Genomic DNA, 19,256 nt, shown 5'->3' with positions numbered 1-19,256 from the left:
GAAAGGTGGGAAGGGCGTTGGAACACCTCTAAGAGAATATATCATTATATCTCAAGTATTGTGCATAGGCATCTTCCATCACTAGTGCTGGAATTATAGCACATGGCAACATGTATTATCAATTTTTTTTTTCATGTATCGTTCCAATTCTATCGGATGTCCCCTCGAAGGGACAATTGTCTTTTTCTCTAAAACTGGCAAAAGAATCATTAATCTCTCTGGACCAAGCCATCATTTTACCCTAACAAAACAAAAATAGTACGCACTTGAAAGGACACTTAGTTTCAGCAGCACGCGTCAAATTCACGTCCCTATCTGTCAGATTTTGGCCTCCATATTGGCTGTGTTTGAACACGATTAGCCTGGGTGGGTCTCTGCGCCGACGAATTCTGATTCCTGTCCAACCTTTTGTCCTGAAGCCGATGTGCTTGAAATGGTGGATATATGGGTCTCTGTCCCTGAAGCTGATGTGGTGCTTGGATAGGTGGCTGCATAGTTCTCTGTCCCTGAAGCTGATGTGGTGCTTGGATAGGTGGCTGTATAGTTCTCTGTGCTGCTTGGATTGGTGTCTGTACAGTTCTCTGTGCTGCTTGGATCGGTGGCTGTACAGCTCTCTGTGCATGAAGCTGATGTTGTGCTCGCATCGGTGGCGGTATAGCTCTCTGTGCCTGAAGCTGATGTTGTACTTGTCGTGGTGGCTTTATAGCTCTCTGCGCCTGCACTTGCGGCCTAAGGCCATTTCTACTGTAGTTATTTTGGTTTCCAGTAGGAGTTCTTGCCACAGACTTTGATACATGTGGCTTAACAAGAGTAGAAATAACTTCATTCTGATTTTGATTCGAAGAAATAAGCATAAAGTGGGTCCTCCTGAATACTTCTTCTATTCTTGTTAGTTGTTTACTGCTTACACCCCTCGCTGCATTAACTGGCTGCTCAAAGGGATCCTCAACCTGGATATATAGAAACTTGAATGTCAAAAATATAAAAAAAAAAAATCAAAATCAAAAAGGCCTAGACCTGCTGTTTATCCTTTTCTTTTGCTTCTTAAGGTGGGTGCATGATGGGAAAAAAGGGTGTGGGCGCATGGGATGTGTGTGCGTGTGTGTGTGTGTGAGAGAGAGAGAGAGAGAGAGAGAGGTTTTACAAATATTGTGTATGTCTTAGGCAGCCATCTCATGTTGCCCTCAATGTCTTCCCACTGGCCAGTGAATGTGCTAATTCCTTGAGCAGAGGCTTTTGAGCTGATGTCGCAGAACTATATAGAGGATCACAGTTAATTTTTCTTGCAACATTGTTAAGTTTCAAGGTTGTAATAAATATCCATAGAAAGAAAATATCAAAATAGTCCACAGGTTCAACATCATATGACAATCATGACAGACAATAGAGCCTTGGACAACTTGCTACCTTTGCAATGAATGAGATGAAAAGCTCAGACAAAGAACTCTTATTAAACGCTCGTGACTTTTTTGACATAAGTTGATTTATATTTGTAGCACATGTTTCTTCAATGAACTTCTCAGCACTAGCCCTAACACCTGCAAAAGCATTTTCCAATAGACTGGTTGAACATTAGGCGTTTAGTTATATAGGTCTAAAACAGAGAATAGGGAGAAGGTAGTGGTAGTAAGACAGATGAGTCAGCCATAGCAGTCCTTGTGTATAAACCAAGTAATATGTGTTTGGACTTCCTACTTGTCCATTTTAATCTGGTACCTGGTATTCACAAATGAATTTAACAGTTGCCACCCATGCATTTGACAACCCATTGCAGTAGTAAACTATTCCTCTCATACTTCCTAAGCATTATGTTTTAGAAAACACAGGAGTGCAACCTTGTGTAATTATAGTTCTGAGTGCTGCCCCCCGCCCTTGAAACCCAGAAAAGTTCTGCTTAATGTAAATCTATGGAGCACAAAGTCATAAAAGCAAGTAACAAGCATCTCAAGTACCTCAAAGAACTACTCTCTCCCCTTTCATTTTATGACAAGGTATTTAAATGGAAATAGAGTTTTATATATATCAACACAATGTTTAAACTTTAAACAGTTTAATGAATTCGAATTCTTGAAAGTTGTAAGTGTTTCATAGAAATGCAATGGTGTCAGACATTTCGGAATGTCCAAAATGAAAACTGTCATATTAATATGAACAGACAAAGTATAAAGCAAAACATTGCAGAAATAAGCATCAGCAGGAACAAAGAAACTAAATTACTACTTCTGATTGCCCCCAGGCTTCGGTTTAGTGGTAATAGCGCATCTCAAAAAGTGTGGGCAAGGCACATGTCACATATTTGAACCCTGCCACAGAGAAAAGCCTAGTGATTAAGTGAAAAAGGGTAGAAGAATGTGCCAATTATCCACTGAATTTTGAACCGTGCACCACTAGCCCTTGTGGATTTCTCGGTTACAAAAAAAGAAGGCAAAATATATAGACAAACACTCAAACTTGGCCCCAACTGTCAGTTTGATACTTAAGCTAACTCAATGATCAAGTAGACACTTCAACTTAACAAGTGTCTCGTGGACACCTGAGTCCAGCAGACTTCACGCGTGAAGTCCAATCACAGGTGACGTGTCAAATGGACAGATTAGCGAAAGGCACGTATATGTTGCGGAAGATCGTGGGTTAACTAGCACACAATCATAGACAAAGCAAATAGAGAAGAAAATAATAACACAAAGATTTAACGAGGTTCGGCTAATCCTAATCCTTAGGGCAAATGCAGAAAGAGTTTTTCACTATGAATGAGAAGAAAAACACAATACAATCTATAGAATTTCCAACTACAACCCCTATATACATATCCCAAATGGTCCCAAACCTATAAGAGAAAGGTTTCCTAATCCGACAAGAACAATAAGTTTTCCTTTCCCCAATCTATTAGAACAATGGGTTTTCCAAACCTTTAGGGATAATGAGTTTCCTAAAAATATAAGGAAATAATTCAAGCCGCAAATAACAAATGTTCCTCTTGGTTGAATTCTCTTCATCAGCAGGAGCATCTCTCTACCTTGTCCTCAACCCTCGCGAGGGCTCTATTGAGTACTGCACACACCAATCAAGTCTAGGCAATGCCTAAACTTGTTAAGGGACCCTATCTCTTTAACTATAGCACAAATTTGTCGATTTGGTTCTGTACTAGAAATAGTCTATTACACTCAAACGCATCAATGATCTCTGCAACTGCCGAAGCAAATCCCACTGGATTCGCATATCCAAGATGATTCCCATCAACTACGTTTGCAAAATTTTGCGGTCGGTTGATCACACTTTTCTCTCTACATGTTGCAATGCTATGGTTGATGTTGCACACGTGCATTAATATTATCATCTCGATCAATATTTTGCACCTCCTCTACTTCCTCTACTTTAGAACTACTAGGCTGAGCTAGTAGAGATTCAATTTCTAGCTCTATGCGGTCGCTGACACCACGATCTGTTTCTGCTATTGCCTTCTCCCTCTAACTGTCCAATGAGGCAGATTCATTGAATGTCACATCCCTAGTAATAATTAACCCCGGAGTCTTTTGATCTGTGCACCACAACCTATAACTTTTCACTCCATTTGCATACCCTAGAAATATACACTTTTTTGCCCTCGGCTCAAGTTTTTCATCCCTCATATGAGCATAAGCAAGACAACCAAATATCCTCAAATTTTAATAATCAACAGGCGAACCAGACCATACCTCAAAAGGAGTTTTGAACTCAATAGCTGTGGATGGAGATCTGTTGACAAAATAACAAGCCATATTGATTGCTTCAGTCTTGCTAACACATGAGTGTGAAAGCATGCTTCGTGCATTATCACAAAGCTTTTCTGTTAATACGTTATGCAACACCACTTGTTGTGGTGTTCTGACACAAGTGCGGTGTCTCACTATGCCCTCTATTGTATAAATTATCGAACTCAAAATTGCAAAATTCCAACCAATTATCAATCCGAAGACGCTTAACTTTTCTTTCCGTCTGCCTCTCAACCATCATCTTCCATTTAACAAATATCGAAGATGCCTCATCTTTTGTTTTCAGAAAATACACCCACACCATCCTTGAGGAATCATCAATCAAAGTCATAAAATACCTGGCACCACTCTTGGAGGGAACTCTATTTTGACCCCACAAGTTTGAATGTATATAATATAACTTGTCTCTAGCCTTGTGTTCTGCCTTCTTGCTGAATTTTACCATTATTGTTTGTTTACCAAACACACAATGCTCACAAAAATTCAAAACTCGATTTTTGTACCCATCCAGGAAATCGTGCTTACTCAACAAAGATAATCCCTTGTCACTCATATGACCAAGTCGCAAGTGCCACATCTGAGACAGATTCAGATCACTTTTTTCCAGAAGCTACAACAGCTTCCCCTCCAACTACACCGGCCTGAAGATGATACAATTGAGAATGTAGTTTACCTTTCATGAGTACCATGGAGCTTTTACACACTTCAAGTATTCCATTCTCGGAGTAGAACTTATATCCTTGATCATCCAAAGTCGAAAGGGAAATCAAATTTCTCTTTATCCGAGGAACATGCCAACACTCAATGTTTCTGATAATTCCATTGAACATTCTCAATCTGATGTTACCAATCCCCTCTACTGGTAATGGATTATCATCTCCCATGTAGACAATCTCACCCATCTGCTTGTAAGTTGCAAAGCAATTTTGGTGTGGACACATGTGGAAAGTAGCCCCAGAATTAAGAACCTAGAAATTCTGCCCATGACTAGAATCCACTGCATAGTCATTATCATCAGAATTATTGGAAGTGTCAAAAATATTTGCCGAATTATCTATTTTTTGCTTCCCTCTTTTCTCTTTCAGCTAAGGACAATCTCTCTTATAGGACCTTGCTCCCCGCACTCATAACAGTTCTGATTCCTTGCTTTAGACTTTGATCTGGTGATTAACACAATCAAGGCTTGATCCTTACTCTCAATTTTGATATTTGCATTCTTCAAGTCCATTATAATCTATACTATATTAAAAGCACGAAGGCCCTTAGCGAAATGTCGTTCGCCTTTTTTACCCTTTAAAAATAAAGTTCACACTAGATAAAATAGTCATTTAATTATTCTTTTAATATTTAAGATTATAAAATTAACTAAAATTTGAGTTATTAAAGTTTTCCTTATTAGAAGTTGGTAATATACCAGATTTGTAAAAGGAAAATAATAACACGTTAGTTTTCCTTATTACAATAAATCACGTTAGTTTCCTGTTAGGAAACTTTGGAGCACTTTGAGCTCCTTTTAGGTTTAGGAGTTTTTTGTTTGTTATTAAATTTTAACCAATTAATTATTTATAAATATTTTATTTAAAACTTTCAATTCAAATTATCATTTTTGGTTTACAATTCATAATTAATGTAATGTCGTTGGATAAAAAAAGGCAGAAGAATTAGATTCTATAGGTTTAGGATTCAACAATTAATCTAGAATATAAAACTAAAATAATTCAGAAGTAGGAGTTGAATACTTTTATAAAAGAGCAAGCATTTATTATTCTTGTAGTAAACTTTTAATAGTATCATTATTTGGAGTTGCTTGTGATTTTAGGTAAATTTTCTAACCTTTAGTTTTTTCTTGAAGTTATATAATAACATATGTATGTTTATTTTTGATAGACAATTGTGAATTAAAAAGTTGTCAATTGTGATTTTTGTTTAACATATCTCATATACTTTTATCAGTTTAAAGGTTGGCGTATTTATAAATTTTACAGAGATTGTTAGAGTAATTGCATTCTGTAACAAAAAAATGATTAGGCATTCTAGCTCTCAATTAAAGATCTTATTAATAATCGTCTTAATTGAAGAATATAGATTGGCAATTGACGTCCTTACATCTAGCCAATTATTTTACAAATTCATCCATTTAGGCAAATAATTTTCATTATCTCATGAAAAATTATTATTCCCGTTTGGACTATTTCCCATTCGTCATCATAACTATTTCACGGAATATTAATTTTAAGGTGTGGTGCAAGATTTTGTTGTCTTACTTATAATATAAAAGTTTGCTAATTAATATAATTACCTTGCGCACGAAAATAATTTATAAATTGTGTTTTGAAAGTTCTATCCCATTTATTAAATTTAGACAACAATAAATAAACTACTTATAATTTTTTTTATGTATATTGTGTCGTTAGGAAATAAAATTTTCTAATATGCTCAATCCTTATTTTTAGTTCAATTGTTTTTTAATCTATATTTGATATTAATATGTAAATCTGTAAATAAACTTTTGTTTGGTATTATAAAAAAATCTATAAATAAATTGCACTTAAATATCGGGTAAACTTTGAAGAATAATGGGGTATGTTGTCCAACTCATGTGAACTAATTACTGTATATTGTAATGTTGATGTATAAACTAATAAATTTTCCTAAATGTTTAATTCTTATTATGAGGTGAAAAACAATTACTTATTATGAGTTCAAGTCTACATTCAAAATTTATTTTTTGTTCAATATTCTATGCACTTTTATTGATAGACGCAAAATTCATGTGCGACGCACGTATACTAAAATTAGTTGAATTAAACTCACCAAGGTGAGTTTTAACAGGTGTACCTTTGTTCATACGGAGATTGTATACCCTCTTTTTCAGGTAGAGGAGGTTTGTCAGCGATTTCTTAGAATACAGATCTTCCAGCTTCTTCCATGTTGTTGCCGCAGAAATTTCTTCAACACTCATTAAGATTGCACTCAAAGCTCTTTCCTTCAGGTCTGCCTTTTGTCTCTTTCATCTGTTCAGGAAATCCTCATCAATTGACTTCCATAACCCTTGTAACACCAGGGACGATTTCATCCTAATCTTCCATAGACTGAAACTAGAACCCCCATTGAATTTTTCTACTTCGCACTTTGTTGAAGATGAAGAAGACATCTTAACCCTTGATTATATATAGAAACTTGAACCTTGCTCTGATACCGATTGTTGCGGAAGATCGTACGTTAACTAACACACAATCACACACAAAGCAAATAGAGAAGAAAACAATAACACAAAGATTTAACGAGGTTCGGCTAAGTCTAATCCTCGGGGCAAAAGTAGGGGATTTTCCACTACAAATGAGAAGAAAAGCACAATAGATGGATCCCAAATGGTCCCAAACCTATAAGAGAAAGGTTTCCCAATCCGACAAGGACAATAAGTTTTTCTTTCCCAAATATATTGGAACAATGAGTTTTACCAAACCTATAGGGATTAAGGGTTTCCTAAAAATACAAGAAAATACTTCAAGCCACAAATAACATATATTTTTAAAATAAATTAATTAATTTTTAAGTAACTTTTTTTTATTTAAAATAGAAAATCCTCCCATCCACCCTTTCTTCCTCAGCCATTTTCACCCACAAATCACCATTATTGACCACCAATTAATCGGTTCTCCCCTCTCCATCTCAAGCACCACCCTCTTTTCTGTCCAACCATTCCTTCAATATCTCTTTTGTGATTGGAATGCAAATTAGTAGAGAAAGGAATTGATTTATTAGTTCAATTTCATAGAATCAATGTCTTTATTTCTTGCGTTCTTTAAAGTCTGTAAAATGGGAGAGATAATAAAAATGGGAGAAATCCAAGATGCGTTTCTCGTTAGCGATGATTTCTGGCCAAAAAAGTATATCAAGCGGCAGAGATTTGAGAAGATAGATTTTGAGAAAAGAAAAAACGAATGAAACAAAAGGTAAGAAAATGAAACAAAAGGTCTGGGATTGCTGGCTAGCATAGGGTTGTTGGACCTTCACCAAACGAATTGCAAGAGTAACAATAATAGACAATGAAGGCAAGGAATGGATGTGAGTGTCAAGAGAAAAGAATAAAATATGGAGAAGGATGGGAGAGGGGCATTACAAATGAAATAGAGGTAGATTATAACAGTAAAATGGAATTTTGCTATACTTTTTCAGGTGGAAATGAGTTGGAATAACATCTCACGCTCTCAAATGTGAAGACAACCACACAGTGCCAGGTCAGATCCGAGTGTCCAGGAGACATACCTGTGTCAAGTTGAAAGGTTTACTTGATCATTGGATAAGTTTAAATGTCAAACCAACAGTTGCGGCAAAGTTTGAGTGACTATCTATGTATTTTGCCTAAAAAATTAACTACTTCTAATTGAAAATGGAGAAACACCTGTTGTTCTAAACAAAGTCATCATATGTATCACTGTTAAATTGCTAAAAAAGCAAAGAGTAGAGAGTCTTTATACTATGGCCAAAATTACTTTTCCACTTATTTAATCTATTTTTTGTTCCTCCCTTTCAATTAACAGTTCGTACCGATGCCTTCGATCTTGTCATCCCGATGGGGCTGCTCAAAAAGAGCTGTCTATACATAAAGGAAAAGTTATACTGAATAATATATTCATATGTATGTACCTGAGCCTTTACCGGTCCAGCATAATCAGTACCATTAACCTAAATTAACAATTATAGCAGCTCTATTAAACCCCATAAACGTGCAAGATGCACTTTTGTTTTCATATTCTTTTATTTTTGCTTTAATTATTCGGCACTTGCTTCTAACTTAGCTTGATTATCTCAATTGCAGAGACCTCGAATTAAAGTCCACTAACAGACATAACAACATTCAGGATTTTCTAGACAACCTAATTCACCTCCTTGTTGAATTAGGACTTTTTCCTTCTTTTCCTCTTTCACATGCCTGCCCAAATAACTAACTACTTAAATCAGGAGAAGTTAATAAAATCAGGGAATTCCTCCCACATTTTCCTCCGATAATCTCATCGCACTGAAATCCCCTCTTAACATCTATGGTACCTTCCATACCAACATCAGCCTAGATCTCTTCCTAAAACCTTTTTTGTAACCCCTTCTACTGGCACATAAATTTCCACAAAATCCCATTTAATTTGTATTTCCATGTTTTTAAATATTCTGAGCAATGGAGAACTTCCACTCTTTCTCATATGTCGGAGCTTCAACTTCCTCTCACATAACACCACAATCCCTCCAACTTTCCTTCTAGTCGGAACCATATCATTTCTTCCCCGACTTCCTTCCCCAAGCTTCTAATCATTAACTTTGGAATTTCTTCCATTTTTAGTTTGGCGGTGACAAATGTTGATCTTCACTCCCTCAACCAACAACCTCGATGCTCCTCTATACGGGTCATTCATCTCCCTCACAAAGCCTCACGCTTAATAGTATTTGTTCCGCGACTTGCTTTTGATGTCTTCTCCATGACAAAAGCTTGTCATATGGCCAAATTTTGGAAAAGAAAAAATTTATCTTAACCTCCATAAGGTAAACTCCTTACACTTTCTCCCCTCCACCTCCTCTCTCCTCCTTCCCTGTGCTTCCCTTGTGATTCATAATTGATAGAGTACTTCAAACTCTTTAAATTCCTCACCTTTTTTTTACCTCTCCCATCTCCTTCTCACTACTGATTATTGCCATTCTTAATCTATCTCGTCTGAAGAGTGTATACTTCAATTGACGATAATCTTCACTTAGTATCTTTAAACTATTATGGACGCATTGGAACAATATTTGGAAAATGTTTATTGAAATTTTTTTGGAAATAAAAAGGAAACATGTGACTAGTTAGTTACAATCTTTTTGAGGATTTGTGAGTGGAAGAACTTTTCGTTTAAAAATGTCCTACAACTTCTTCAAACCCGGTTTTTTGGGAAGTCTTGCAAAAACTTCTTAATAAAACTTAAACAAAGACACTTTTTTATGACCGAGAAACGGGTCTGGAGACGACCCTTTAAACAACAAAGTCATTTGGCAACAAATTTTGCAACTTTTGGTTTAAATAAAAGATAGAAGCTCCACAAGCAAATGCCACCTAATTTCTTTGCGCAGATAACCACTATATAACTGGAAGTGAAGAGCTCATGCCCCAACAACATAACAGTAAATTTGACGCAGAAAGATGCACCAGCTTATTCAAACATCAATAACAAACAATCATTTAAGTACCTGTAAGATCATCAACCATATTTCCTGGATATATTTCTTTAAGAGGTGGTAAAATTGCAGGTACACATGTCTGCAAAAAGAAGTAGGCTAACTAAGACCAGGGGAAAAGAAAAAGTTGTTATTTATAAAAGAGGAGAGAAATTTAATAGAACTGCAACAGTCTTAAAAAAGGAACATGACTAAGTAACAACATTGTAAACATTCAGGTCCAGATAAGTTGGTATCAACGGTGGTTGAAAATTAGACATCCAGGTAACATTACCTATGTTTTCCTTCTTTTCCTTTTCCAGCCTATCTTTTTTATTTCACTATTCACTTACTTATGAGCCAATCATTTGATGGGGGTAACTTTGCTTAACAGTTTTCCCTGAAAATCACCCATCTCTGACAGGTATTTTCTGAGTCCTACTATCTGATTGGAGTCCACTTCTTTTCTATTATCTTCTTCCCAATACTTCCACTTCTTTTTTTAACTCTTCTTCCAAATGCTTCCTCACTTTTTTTTAAGTATAAAAATGTAAAAGCTAAATGATAAAAGTATATAAAAAGCTTGTCTTTTTTACTTTTTACCCCCCTTTTCCTTCTCCAATTCTCTTGGTAAAAGAAGGATCTACAGATCATATATTTGCTTTAGATGAGATGAAATGAAATCTGTACTGTGAAATCAAGAGTTATATTACCCTATAAGCAATAGGATTCATACTCTTCAATACTTTGGGATGTGAGACTAGAAACTGCCTAAGTATAACTAATGCAACAGAAAACTACCTGAAAGTGGAACACAACTAACAAGCTGAGAGAATATGAGTTCAAAGTTCCAGCCTTCGAATCATTGATATTATGTGCCTTAGCCCATTCTTTCGCCTGCACACAAAGGAGAAATCATCGAATCGAGTCACATTATTCAAAGGTAGCCTCATTGTCTCCTATATGGGCACATACCAGTAAAACCATATCACGAAATCTTCCATCAATCATGTTGATCCAGTATAATATTTTGGACTTCATTTGGCCGCTCAAATTATTGATTGATATATCACAAGAAATATTGTAATTTCCGTGAAACTTCAAGATTGGGACTCTTGCATTGGTAATAAATTGCAGCTTTTGGCATCCACCTGTGAAGTAGCGCTAGCAATGAATTAGACCAACACACTCTAGAAAGAAACAAACAAACTAGAGTGAAGACTTCTCCAGCTTTTCTCCAACAATGCTAACAGCAGCATCCATAAAATTAAATTACAATTAAGACAAGGATAAAAACAACTAAGTTTGGCTTGGAAAATTATCAACACACTTGGATATTACACATATCGTGTTCAGGGTTTCTAGTCTGAGCAAACTTCCTTTCTACAATCCTTTATTATTTTGTTGTTGCTGCTGCTGAGATTTTGGGTTTTGTAAGCGTATTAAATGTGAGGAGGTTGATGTGGCAATACGGAAGATGAGCAGGGGTAAGGCGACTGGGCCTGACGAGATCCCGGTGAAATTTTGGAAGGAAGCGAGTAGGGCAGGCTTGGAGTGGCTTACTAGCTTGTTTAACGTCATTTGCAGGACGAAGAAGATGCCCGAAGATTGGCGGTGGAGTTTGATGATTCCGTTGTACAAAAACAAAGGTGATATCTAGAACTGCAACAACTATAGGGGTATCAAGCTGTTGAGTCACACTATTAAAGTTTGGGAGAGGGTGGTGGAGAGGAGGGTGAGGACATGTGTATCTCTTTATGAGAACCGGTTCGGATTTATGCTGGGACGGTCAACTACAGAAGCCATTCACCTTGTGAGACGATGGTGGAGCAGTATAGGGAGAGGAAAAAGGACTTGCACGTGGTGTTATTGACCTTGATAAGGCCTATGACAAAGTCCCGAGGGATGTGCTATGGAGATGTTTGGAGGTTAGCGGTGTCCCATTAGCGTACGTACATTAGGGTGATTAAGGACATGTACAAAGGTACTAAGACTCGGGTGAGGACTGCGGGAGGAGACTCGGAATATTTCCTTGTGGAGATAGGGTTGCATCAGGGATCGGCCCTTAGCCCGTTTTCGTTTGCCCTAGCGTTGGATGTGCTGACACGACACATACAAGGGGGGTGCCATGGTGTATGCTATTTGTTGATGACATAGTACTGATTGACGAGAAGCGAGATGGTGTTAATGCTAGGTTGGAAGTTTGGAGACAGACGCTGGAGTCCAAAGGTTTCAAGTTAAGTAGGTCGAAAACTGAATACTTGGAGTGCAAGTTCAGTGATGGGAGGAGGCATGAAGCAGAAGTGGAAGTGAAGATTGATACTCAAGTCATTCCCAAAAGAGATAGTTTCAAGTATCCTGGGTCTATAATCCAAAGTAACAGGGAGATTGACGAGGATGTTACGCATCGCATTGGAGCGGGGTGGATGAGATGGAGGCTAGCTTCGGGGATTTTATGCGATAAGAATGTACCGCTTAGATTTAAGGGCAAATTCTACAGGGTAGTGGTTAGACCGACTATGTTGTATGGAGCTGAGTGTTGGCCCGTCAAGAAGTCCCATGTCCAGAAAATGAAAGTAGCTGAAATGAGGATGTTGAGATGGATGTGCGGACATACCAGGAAAGACAAGATTAGGAATGAAGTTATTAGGGACAAGGTGAGAGTGGCCTTTGTGGAGGACAAGTTGCGGGAATCGAGGTTGGGTTTGGGCATGTGAAAGGAGAGACATAGATGCCCCAGTCAGGACGTGTGAGAAGTTGCCCATGGCGGGCTTGAGGAAGGGCGGAGCAGGGGTAGGCCAAAGAAGTATTAGGGAAAGATGATTAGGCAGGACATGCCATTGCTTCACCTTACCGAGGACATGACTCACGGTAGAAAGGTGTGGAGGTTGAGGATTAAGGTGGTAGGTTGACAGGTAGTTATGAGCTTCTCCTAGGTTTACCAACAGTACTAGTACTATTCTTGTATTCTTTTATTCCTGGTTCTCTATTACTTGTTATGTCACTCGCTTTCATTAGCTTATTACATTACTGTTGTTATTGCTTGTTGCTTTATTTTTATTGTTCCTTAAGCTGAGGGTCTATCGAAAACAGCCTCTCTGCCTTTATAGGGTAGGGGTAAGGGTCAACCCACTCAATATCCGAGAGAGCGTAGGCTTTTGGCGGCCACAGAGACGGCGGATAAGGCAGCGGATGATACGTACTTGGAAATAAGCAGATCATAGATAAGTTTTTTCATGCCTCGACTCTCCATCGGTTCGTTCGGAAATCATGGTAGTCTTTTCATGGAGATTATTGGGAACGGAAATGTGCCTGGGGTTAAGAACAACCTTTCACTACTAACCCCAAGAAGTTTCAACATGCTGAAACTTTTCGTTTCGTCGAGCCCCGAGCTTGTGGTCCTCCTTTGATCTTTCACTCGGGCCCTATTGGGGCACCCTGTGGGCCAATGCGTATAAGCTTGGGCTTTCTTAACGTGGCTCATTTGACGACTCAGTACATGGATGTCACGAATCTATTGGCATAGAATATGGAATCTTTTCTACGTAAGCTGGTTGTGCAAAGTTTGTTTGTTCATACAGGCAGTGTGATTTTGGGATCTTTTGTTTGCTCCGCAAGGTAGTCAAAGCCAGCCAGTTTTTCATTAAACAGGTATGATAGTCTTCAACTGCACAAAAGTTGTGCGGAGAACTAGTAAGAATTGTACCTGCCATCCAATTCTTTCGGGCCCCTCTCGATCTTTTTCTACGTTGAGAAGGGGGGTTGCGTACACACTACCCTCACAGACCCCACGTATGAGATTAAGCTGGATTTTATTTTATTGTTGTTGTAAGGTAACTTTAGTAACAAAATGTTACTCCCTCCGTTTCAATTTATGTGAACCTATTTTTTTTTTTATTCATGCCAGAAATAATGACCCCTTTCTTTATTTGAAAACAATTTACCTTTATGCAATGATTTATAGCCACATAAAGTATTTGTGTTTACACCACAAGTTCAAAAGTCTTCTCTTTTTTCTTAAACTCCACGCCCAGTCAAATGGGTTCACATAAAATTGAAACAGAGGGAGTATGTCTTTTTCAAAATCCTATTACTAAGGATGTTAATGTTGAACTGATGGAAAGTTCGAAGGCATTCCATGACATAAAGATAACTCAAGTTAAATTGTCACATAAGTGAGGTACTTCAGACATGATCCAGAACTTAATTCTCAGAACATCAGTTTCCATGAGATAACAAGGAAAACAAAGCAAAGAAGTGAACGCATGTACCTCAATGCATCTGTAACAATCGTATGTACAAAAAATGGATGATAGCTACTGATCTTCAATCCTACATACTAACATAGTGCTTCTCTTGTTCCTAACAAGGTTGGGTCCTGCTATGATAGAATAAGAACATCCATATCCCCCTCACCCCGCAGGAGAATAATTCTATTTACACAGTAACAGCTGGCAACTGGATAAGACATTTAAAAAGTCTGACAAAGTTATTTGAGAAAACAGACCCCACTCTTGGGATTATACTAGGCTTGTTGACTCATGTTGAGAAAAGAGGGCCACAAGTCCAGCTCCAAGCAGCAGTTGGTAGTCCTTCAGGAGTTGCTAAAGAGCTAAAATTGATATCTGACACCGATAACCATTCTTTCAGCTTGTTTGCAATAAACTGCAGCAGCTTCCTTTATTTAACAGTTCTAAGCCCTTTCCCAGTTGCCAAAGAAAAAATTTCCTATTATTTATCTTCAATTTCAGCACCCCTTAAAAATATCCCAGGCCCATCAAATGCTACGAGCATATTTGATTTTCATCGAGAAAATCTCAAACTGCTTGACCATTGATCCTTGTTACTAGTGGAGAATTTTCATAATAAAGAAAAAATTTATTTAAGCAAATCAAAGGGAATTAATCATGAGAGCATACCTTTAGCTCTCAGAGCTTTTCGTACATCCTCTAGTAGACTTAGTTTGTACTTCTTCCCAGCAGATGAGATATATGATCCATTGGGAACCTCTATGGAAATATCAAGATCTCCCCATCTTGTAAAAAGATTTGACACAAAAGATCCAAATGGCTCTACAGTTGCCCCTGGTCACAAGTAGAAGCTGAGAATAGTAAACTTTGTGATTGTTAACCAAAACAGTATCTACGTCTTCACCTTTAACGTACCAAGATGACCCAAAGAAGAGTAATTCCAGAAGAGGAACTTAGAAATTCACCAAATTAGCATCTAATTTACAGGTTAAAAATTCAGAAGACTAAATAAAGCTGTTCATCCTATTAAAATTAACCTTAACTTGCAACTATGGTCTTCCAAAGCTGAGAATAATCATTTCTAACTCCAAAATCAAAAAGGATGTAGGGATGAGCTGTTAAATTACAAGGAAAACACCGTCCATTGAGTTGTCAGTACATAGAAACACCCCCTACATGACAACCCGCAATATTGTACATCATGTTTTACCTGATTTGAGAATCAAGAAAAATCGTCTCTACAGTGACAAACAAGTAACCTAACCACGAAGTTCCACTAATCAGGATATATAACGAAGTATCACCACTTTAAATTACCTCTCAGGCTTTCTATGTTTTCAACCATGGCTCGAAGTTCATCAATGAGTTGAAATCTCATAGACCAATCCTCATCCAACGGATTGATAGCGCAAAGTATATTCCGAAGAGTATGCTCCAACGAGCTGTAGCCATTCATTTTGAGCACCAGATACCCACTTATTCTAGCTTATTAAAGATAATATATCAAACTATTCATGAAAAAATGACTACCTGCAGAAAGAAGGGATAAGAACAAGGTTTATAACAATTAGCGCAATTACTCAAGAAAAGATGATTAAGTTGAATTTTGGCGAGTATCGTGCCAGGTGAGTCTAACAGGAGAGGAATTCAGACTCATTTCATACTAAGAATGAATTATCTTTATGTGCCACGAAACAAAATTGAAGCTGCTTAAACATAAAGACAAGCCAGATAATCAAATTCTTGAATCGCAGCAAGGGGGAGAAATTCATGGTTGACTCACTGACAAGTTAACTGTTCTGTCCCTTAGATCTAAAATGTACCAGAGCAAAAAAGATTGACACCTACAAGATAAGTGCAAAACACAAAACAAATTTAAATGTAATAGCAATAAGTAATGAAGTTCTAAAAGCAGAAACCTGGGTAGGAGAACTGAAGTTTATGCTTGCACAAACAAACTCCTAGATCTACGAAATGATACTTTTAACTCATATCCAAGTACTTGGACAATTTATTTCGACGTCCATAAATATGCACAAGAAAGTAGGACAAAGTAATCCATTAGCCTCTGCTGCTTCACTGGTATCAAATAAGTTTGTCTGCAGATTGAGGCTTGCCCTTATTTTACCAGACAACTAAAGTTGGATCAGTTGCTTTAAACTCAAAAACCATAGTTTCTTCTTATTTGATATTGATAGTTAAATAAGTTTTTAGCTCCTTATTTAAAGATTTTAGTAGCTTTTAGCATCCAAATCTTTCAGATTGGTCCGACAAGACAATAGGCTATAGATCACTCCCCATAAAATCTTTTTACCAAAATAACTTCAGGACCTCTTTCCCTTTTTATGAGTAACTGCAATGTCTAAGAAGGCTTAAAATCCATTCTATCCGACAAACTTGGTGGGTATTGTTAACCTTCCTTAGATATTTAAGAACAGTATTCTAGAAGAATTACCTGCCCAGGAAATAAAGAACCTTGAGTATAGCATTAAAAAAAAGTTAATATACCTCTGGATACAATTCACACATAATATTTTAGCAAAAGGAAAAGATGAAGAAAGCTCCAGTAAACCAACAATAATGACTTCACATTTGGGTTTATGGCCTAGGCCCTAATTGGCAACCAAATCACAGACAAATAATACACTAGAACCAATACATGCTCAGAATCAGGAGCGGAAATAAGTAAGTAGCATCCGTCAAAATAAGAGGAAAAATAAACAACAGGAAACGATACCATGCGATTACCATCCAGAAGTTCCCATAGCTCAGAAAACCAAATCTCTATAACAACTGACACTAATCAACAATTCAGCACCACCACCCAATTCCTTATTAAAATCAATGAAATGGGTCCACTCAAAAAGCATTAAGAGTGACCCGAAAGGGAAAAAGTATCAATAGCGATTAAAGTTGAAAAAAAAAGGGAAAGGAGATGGAGTGGAAAGTACTAACCTAATTGTCATTGGGTGATCGTAAAAGGGTCCATTGGAGACATTAATAATTTTTTTCAAGATTTAGCGGGTTTGCTTAAAGGCAAGGGTTTTCTCCATAGTAAAATTTGTGTCCTATTTCTTGCCTATGCCTACTACTGAGTGTATAACTACGGTAGTATATTTTACTTACTGCGACAAGATTTTGGAACGCGGGAAACGCGTGTCTGAATATTTCAGGCATAGAAATTATAAATTGTAATTTGATTGACGAGGGACGACTATCAAGTATGAAGTTCTCACAATCAGTGCCATCCCTATTTGCATGATCTTGACCATTTATCATCTCTTATTATGTTGTGTGTCAGTTGTCTCTCATCAACCAAAAAAATTGTTAATAATTTTCATAAACCACTATAGTTTAGAGTTTAATAACTATAATTTACTTAATTACTATTTATAGTTATTGTTCAGTTGTTATTAACTTTATATCACTTATATTCAAACGCGTAATTAATACAATATATGTCAACTGTATTCGTTCGCGCAATAAATACTACTTATATTCGCTTGCGCAATTGTATTCATTCGTGCGACGAATACAATATATATCAATTGTAACCAATGCGAAATACAATGGTGTATACAAAGGATACAACTTGTATCGAACTAGCTAAACATGCGCTCTAACCAACTGAGCTATGAGAGCTCGTTGCTCTCTTGTTTCAGTTCAAAATAATTAATCTCTTATTTCATGGATTTGTTATAAAATTCAAATATAGCTACAAATGGTAAATTTGCTAAAAGTATAGATACGAATGATAAATACAGTGTAAATAATTTATGTGTCACGCAATATTCCCTTGGATCTGTTGTTTTCAAGCCCAAAAGTCTATTAAGGATTTCTTGAAGGCTACTTTACCCTAAAATGTCTATAAAAAGAGTACATATTTCCTTCCTATAACAGCTTGTTTAGATGGTTGTTATGTATTATTTCATAATGTGTCGTATTGTATTATATTGTATCGTTTTGATGTATATAATATTTGGATAGATTGTATTGTTTGTCGTTTTTTATGATTCATGCACCAATAATATGAAGAATAAACTTACAATATAATAAAGAAAAAGTAAAGTACAAGGTATAATTATTATATAAAAATGTAGGTTGAAGGATAAAATAGGAATATTTAATAATACAGAAGGGCAAGATGAGAGAAAAAAATAAGGTAACGACGCAACCACACCAAATCGGTCGTTCCATAAAGCGACATTTTTCGTCGTTACGTAACGACAGATTTAACGATACGATACGATAAATTTTAAGTAACAATCAAAACAAACATTGTATTTAAAGTAACAATACAACAACTAACGACCATCCAAACAAGTTGTAAGTGCTTGTGATGAGATCAAGACATCAGATATTATATTTCTCAAAGCGGGAGTGATCAAGAGACAGTCTTCTTCAAGACCAACTCGAAATACGGCCGCACGAAGTCCACATAATTCTTTTGCTTGAGAGATATGCCATGTTGGCCCTCGATTGAGGAAACAAGAAGGAACGATAAAGGCAAATTATTTCGCGCGATCGATTCAAAGTACTACCCAACTTTCATAGAGATCAAATACAAGGAGGTAAGCATCATTCTAAAAATATGCTTCTTAGGCCCTGGAATCACGGAGGACAATTTAGATAGAAGATTCAAGGAATTAACATATTATACTTACATTGTCTATCAATAAGATTAATTTTTCATATTTTGTTTGTGATTACAGTTTATTTTTCATATCTAAAAAAATTATTGCAAACCATAGCTAAACGGGCTCTCCCAACTATTAGACTAGTCTTTGGATTCTCCTGTTTGGTCCACAACATATTATAGTGTATTCTTGGAGTAGTAGACTATAGACTATAGACTATGGTCAAATAAAAAGAAAAATTTACCTGGAATACAAACATTAAAGAGTTATTTATAAAAAATGCAATTTTTCTTAAAAAATTACATTACATACAATTTATTATAATATTTTAACTTTTTAATTAAATTATATACAACTTTTTGATATCCCTAAAATATCTTATTTTGGAACTTGAAAATAGGGATTGTGCCAACCAAAATATAATCTCTTAA

At 36.6% G+C, this 19,256-nt stretch overlaps 1 protein-coding gene across 6 annotated transcripts; it reads right to left on the bottom strand.

Moving 5' to 3' along the window:
• Positions 1 to 17: 17 nt before the first annotated feature.
• Positions 18 to 17,290, bottom strand: LOC104093661 (protein HESO1). Of its 6 annotated transcripts, none has more exons than XM_070196972.1 (10): positions 17,144 to 17,289; positions 16,926 to 17,046; positions 15,506 to 15,718; positions 14,858 to 15,022; positions 10,914 to 11,089; positions 10,740 to 10,835; positions 9,972 to 10,041; positions 1,408 to 1,538; positions 1,145 to 1,255; positions 18 to 950 (listed from the first exon to the last, which is right to left on the bottom strand). In XM_070196972.1, the coding sequence occupies exons 3-10, from the start codon at positions 15,642 to 15,644 to the stop codon at positions 312 to 314; spliced, it is 1,527 nt and encodes a 508-aa protein (XP_070053073.1). In that variant the 5' UTR covers positions 15,645 to 15,718; positions 16,926 to 17,046; positions 17,144 to 17,289; the 3' UTR covers positions 18 to 311. The 6 variants fall into 6 exon arrangements, with proteins under 6 accessions (XP_070053073.1, XP_009597740.1, XP_018625446.1 ...); XM_009599445.4 differs by having other exon boundaries at positions 16,926 to 17,019; XM_018769930.3 differs by having other exon boundaries at positions 16,937 to 17,019.
• Positions 17,291 to 19,256: the final 1,966 nt, after the last annotated feature.

The sequence above is a fragment of the Nicotiana tomentosiformis genome, chromosome 3 (genome assembly GCF_000390325.3).
Source record: "Nicotiana tomentosiformis chromosome 3, ASM39032v3, whole genome shotgun sequence".
In the NCBI taxonomy this organism is placed as follows: Eukaryota; Viridiplantae; Streptophyta; class Magnoliopsida; order Solanales; family Solanaceae; genus Nicotiana; species Nicotiana tomentosiformis.
Note: the sequence above shows the minus strand (reverse complement) of the source record. Positions and strands in the feature narration are given on the sequence as shown.

What these genes read in the sequence shown, in the direction of transcription:
- LOC104093661 (XM_070196971.1), bottom strand. Translation starts at nt 15,644, where the DNA reads ATGAATGGCTACAGCTCGTTGGAGCATACTCTTCGGAATATACTTTGC. An exon ending in AAAAGCTCTGAGAGCTAAAG is followed by an intron (nt 11,090 to 14,857) that starts GTATGCTCTCAT and finishes GCTACTTCACAG; the next exon opens with GTGGATGCCAAAAGCTGCAA. An exon ending in TTCGTGATATGGTTTTACTG is followed by an intron (nt 10,836 to 10,913) that starts GTATGTGCCCAT and finishes CTTTGTGTGCAG; the next exon opens with GCGAAAGAATGGGCTAAGGC.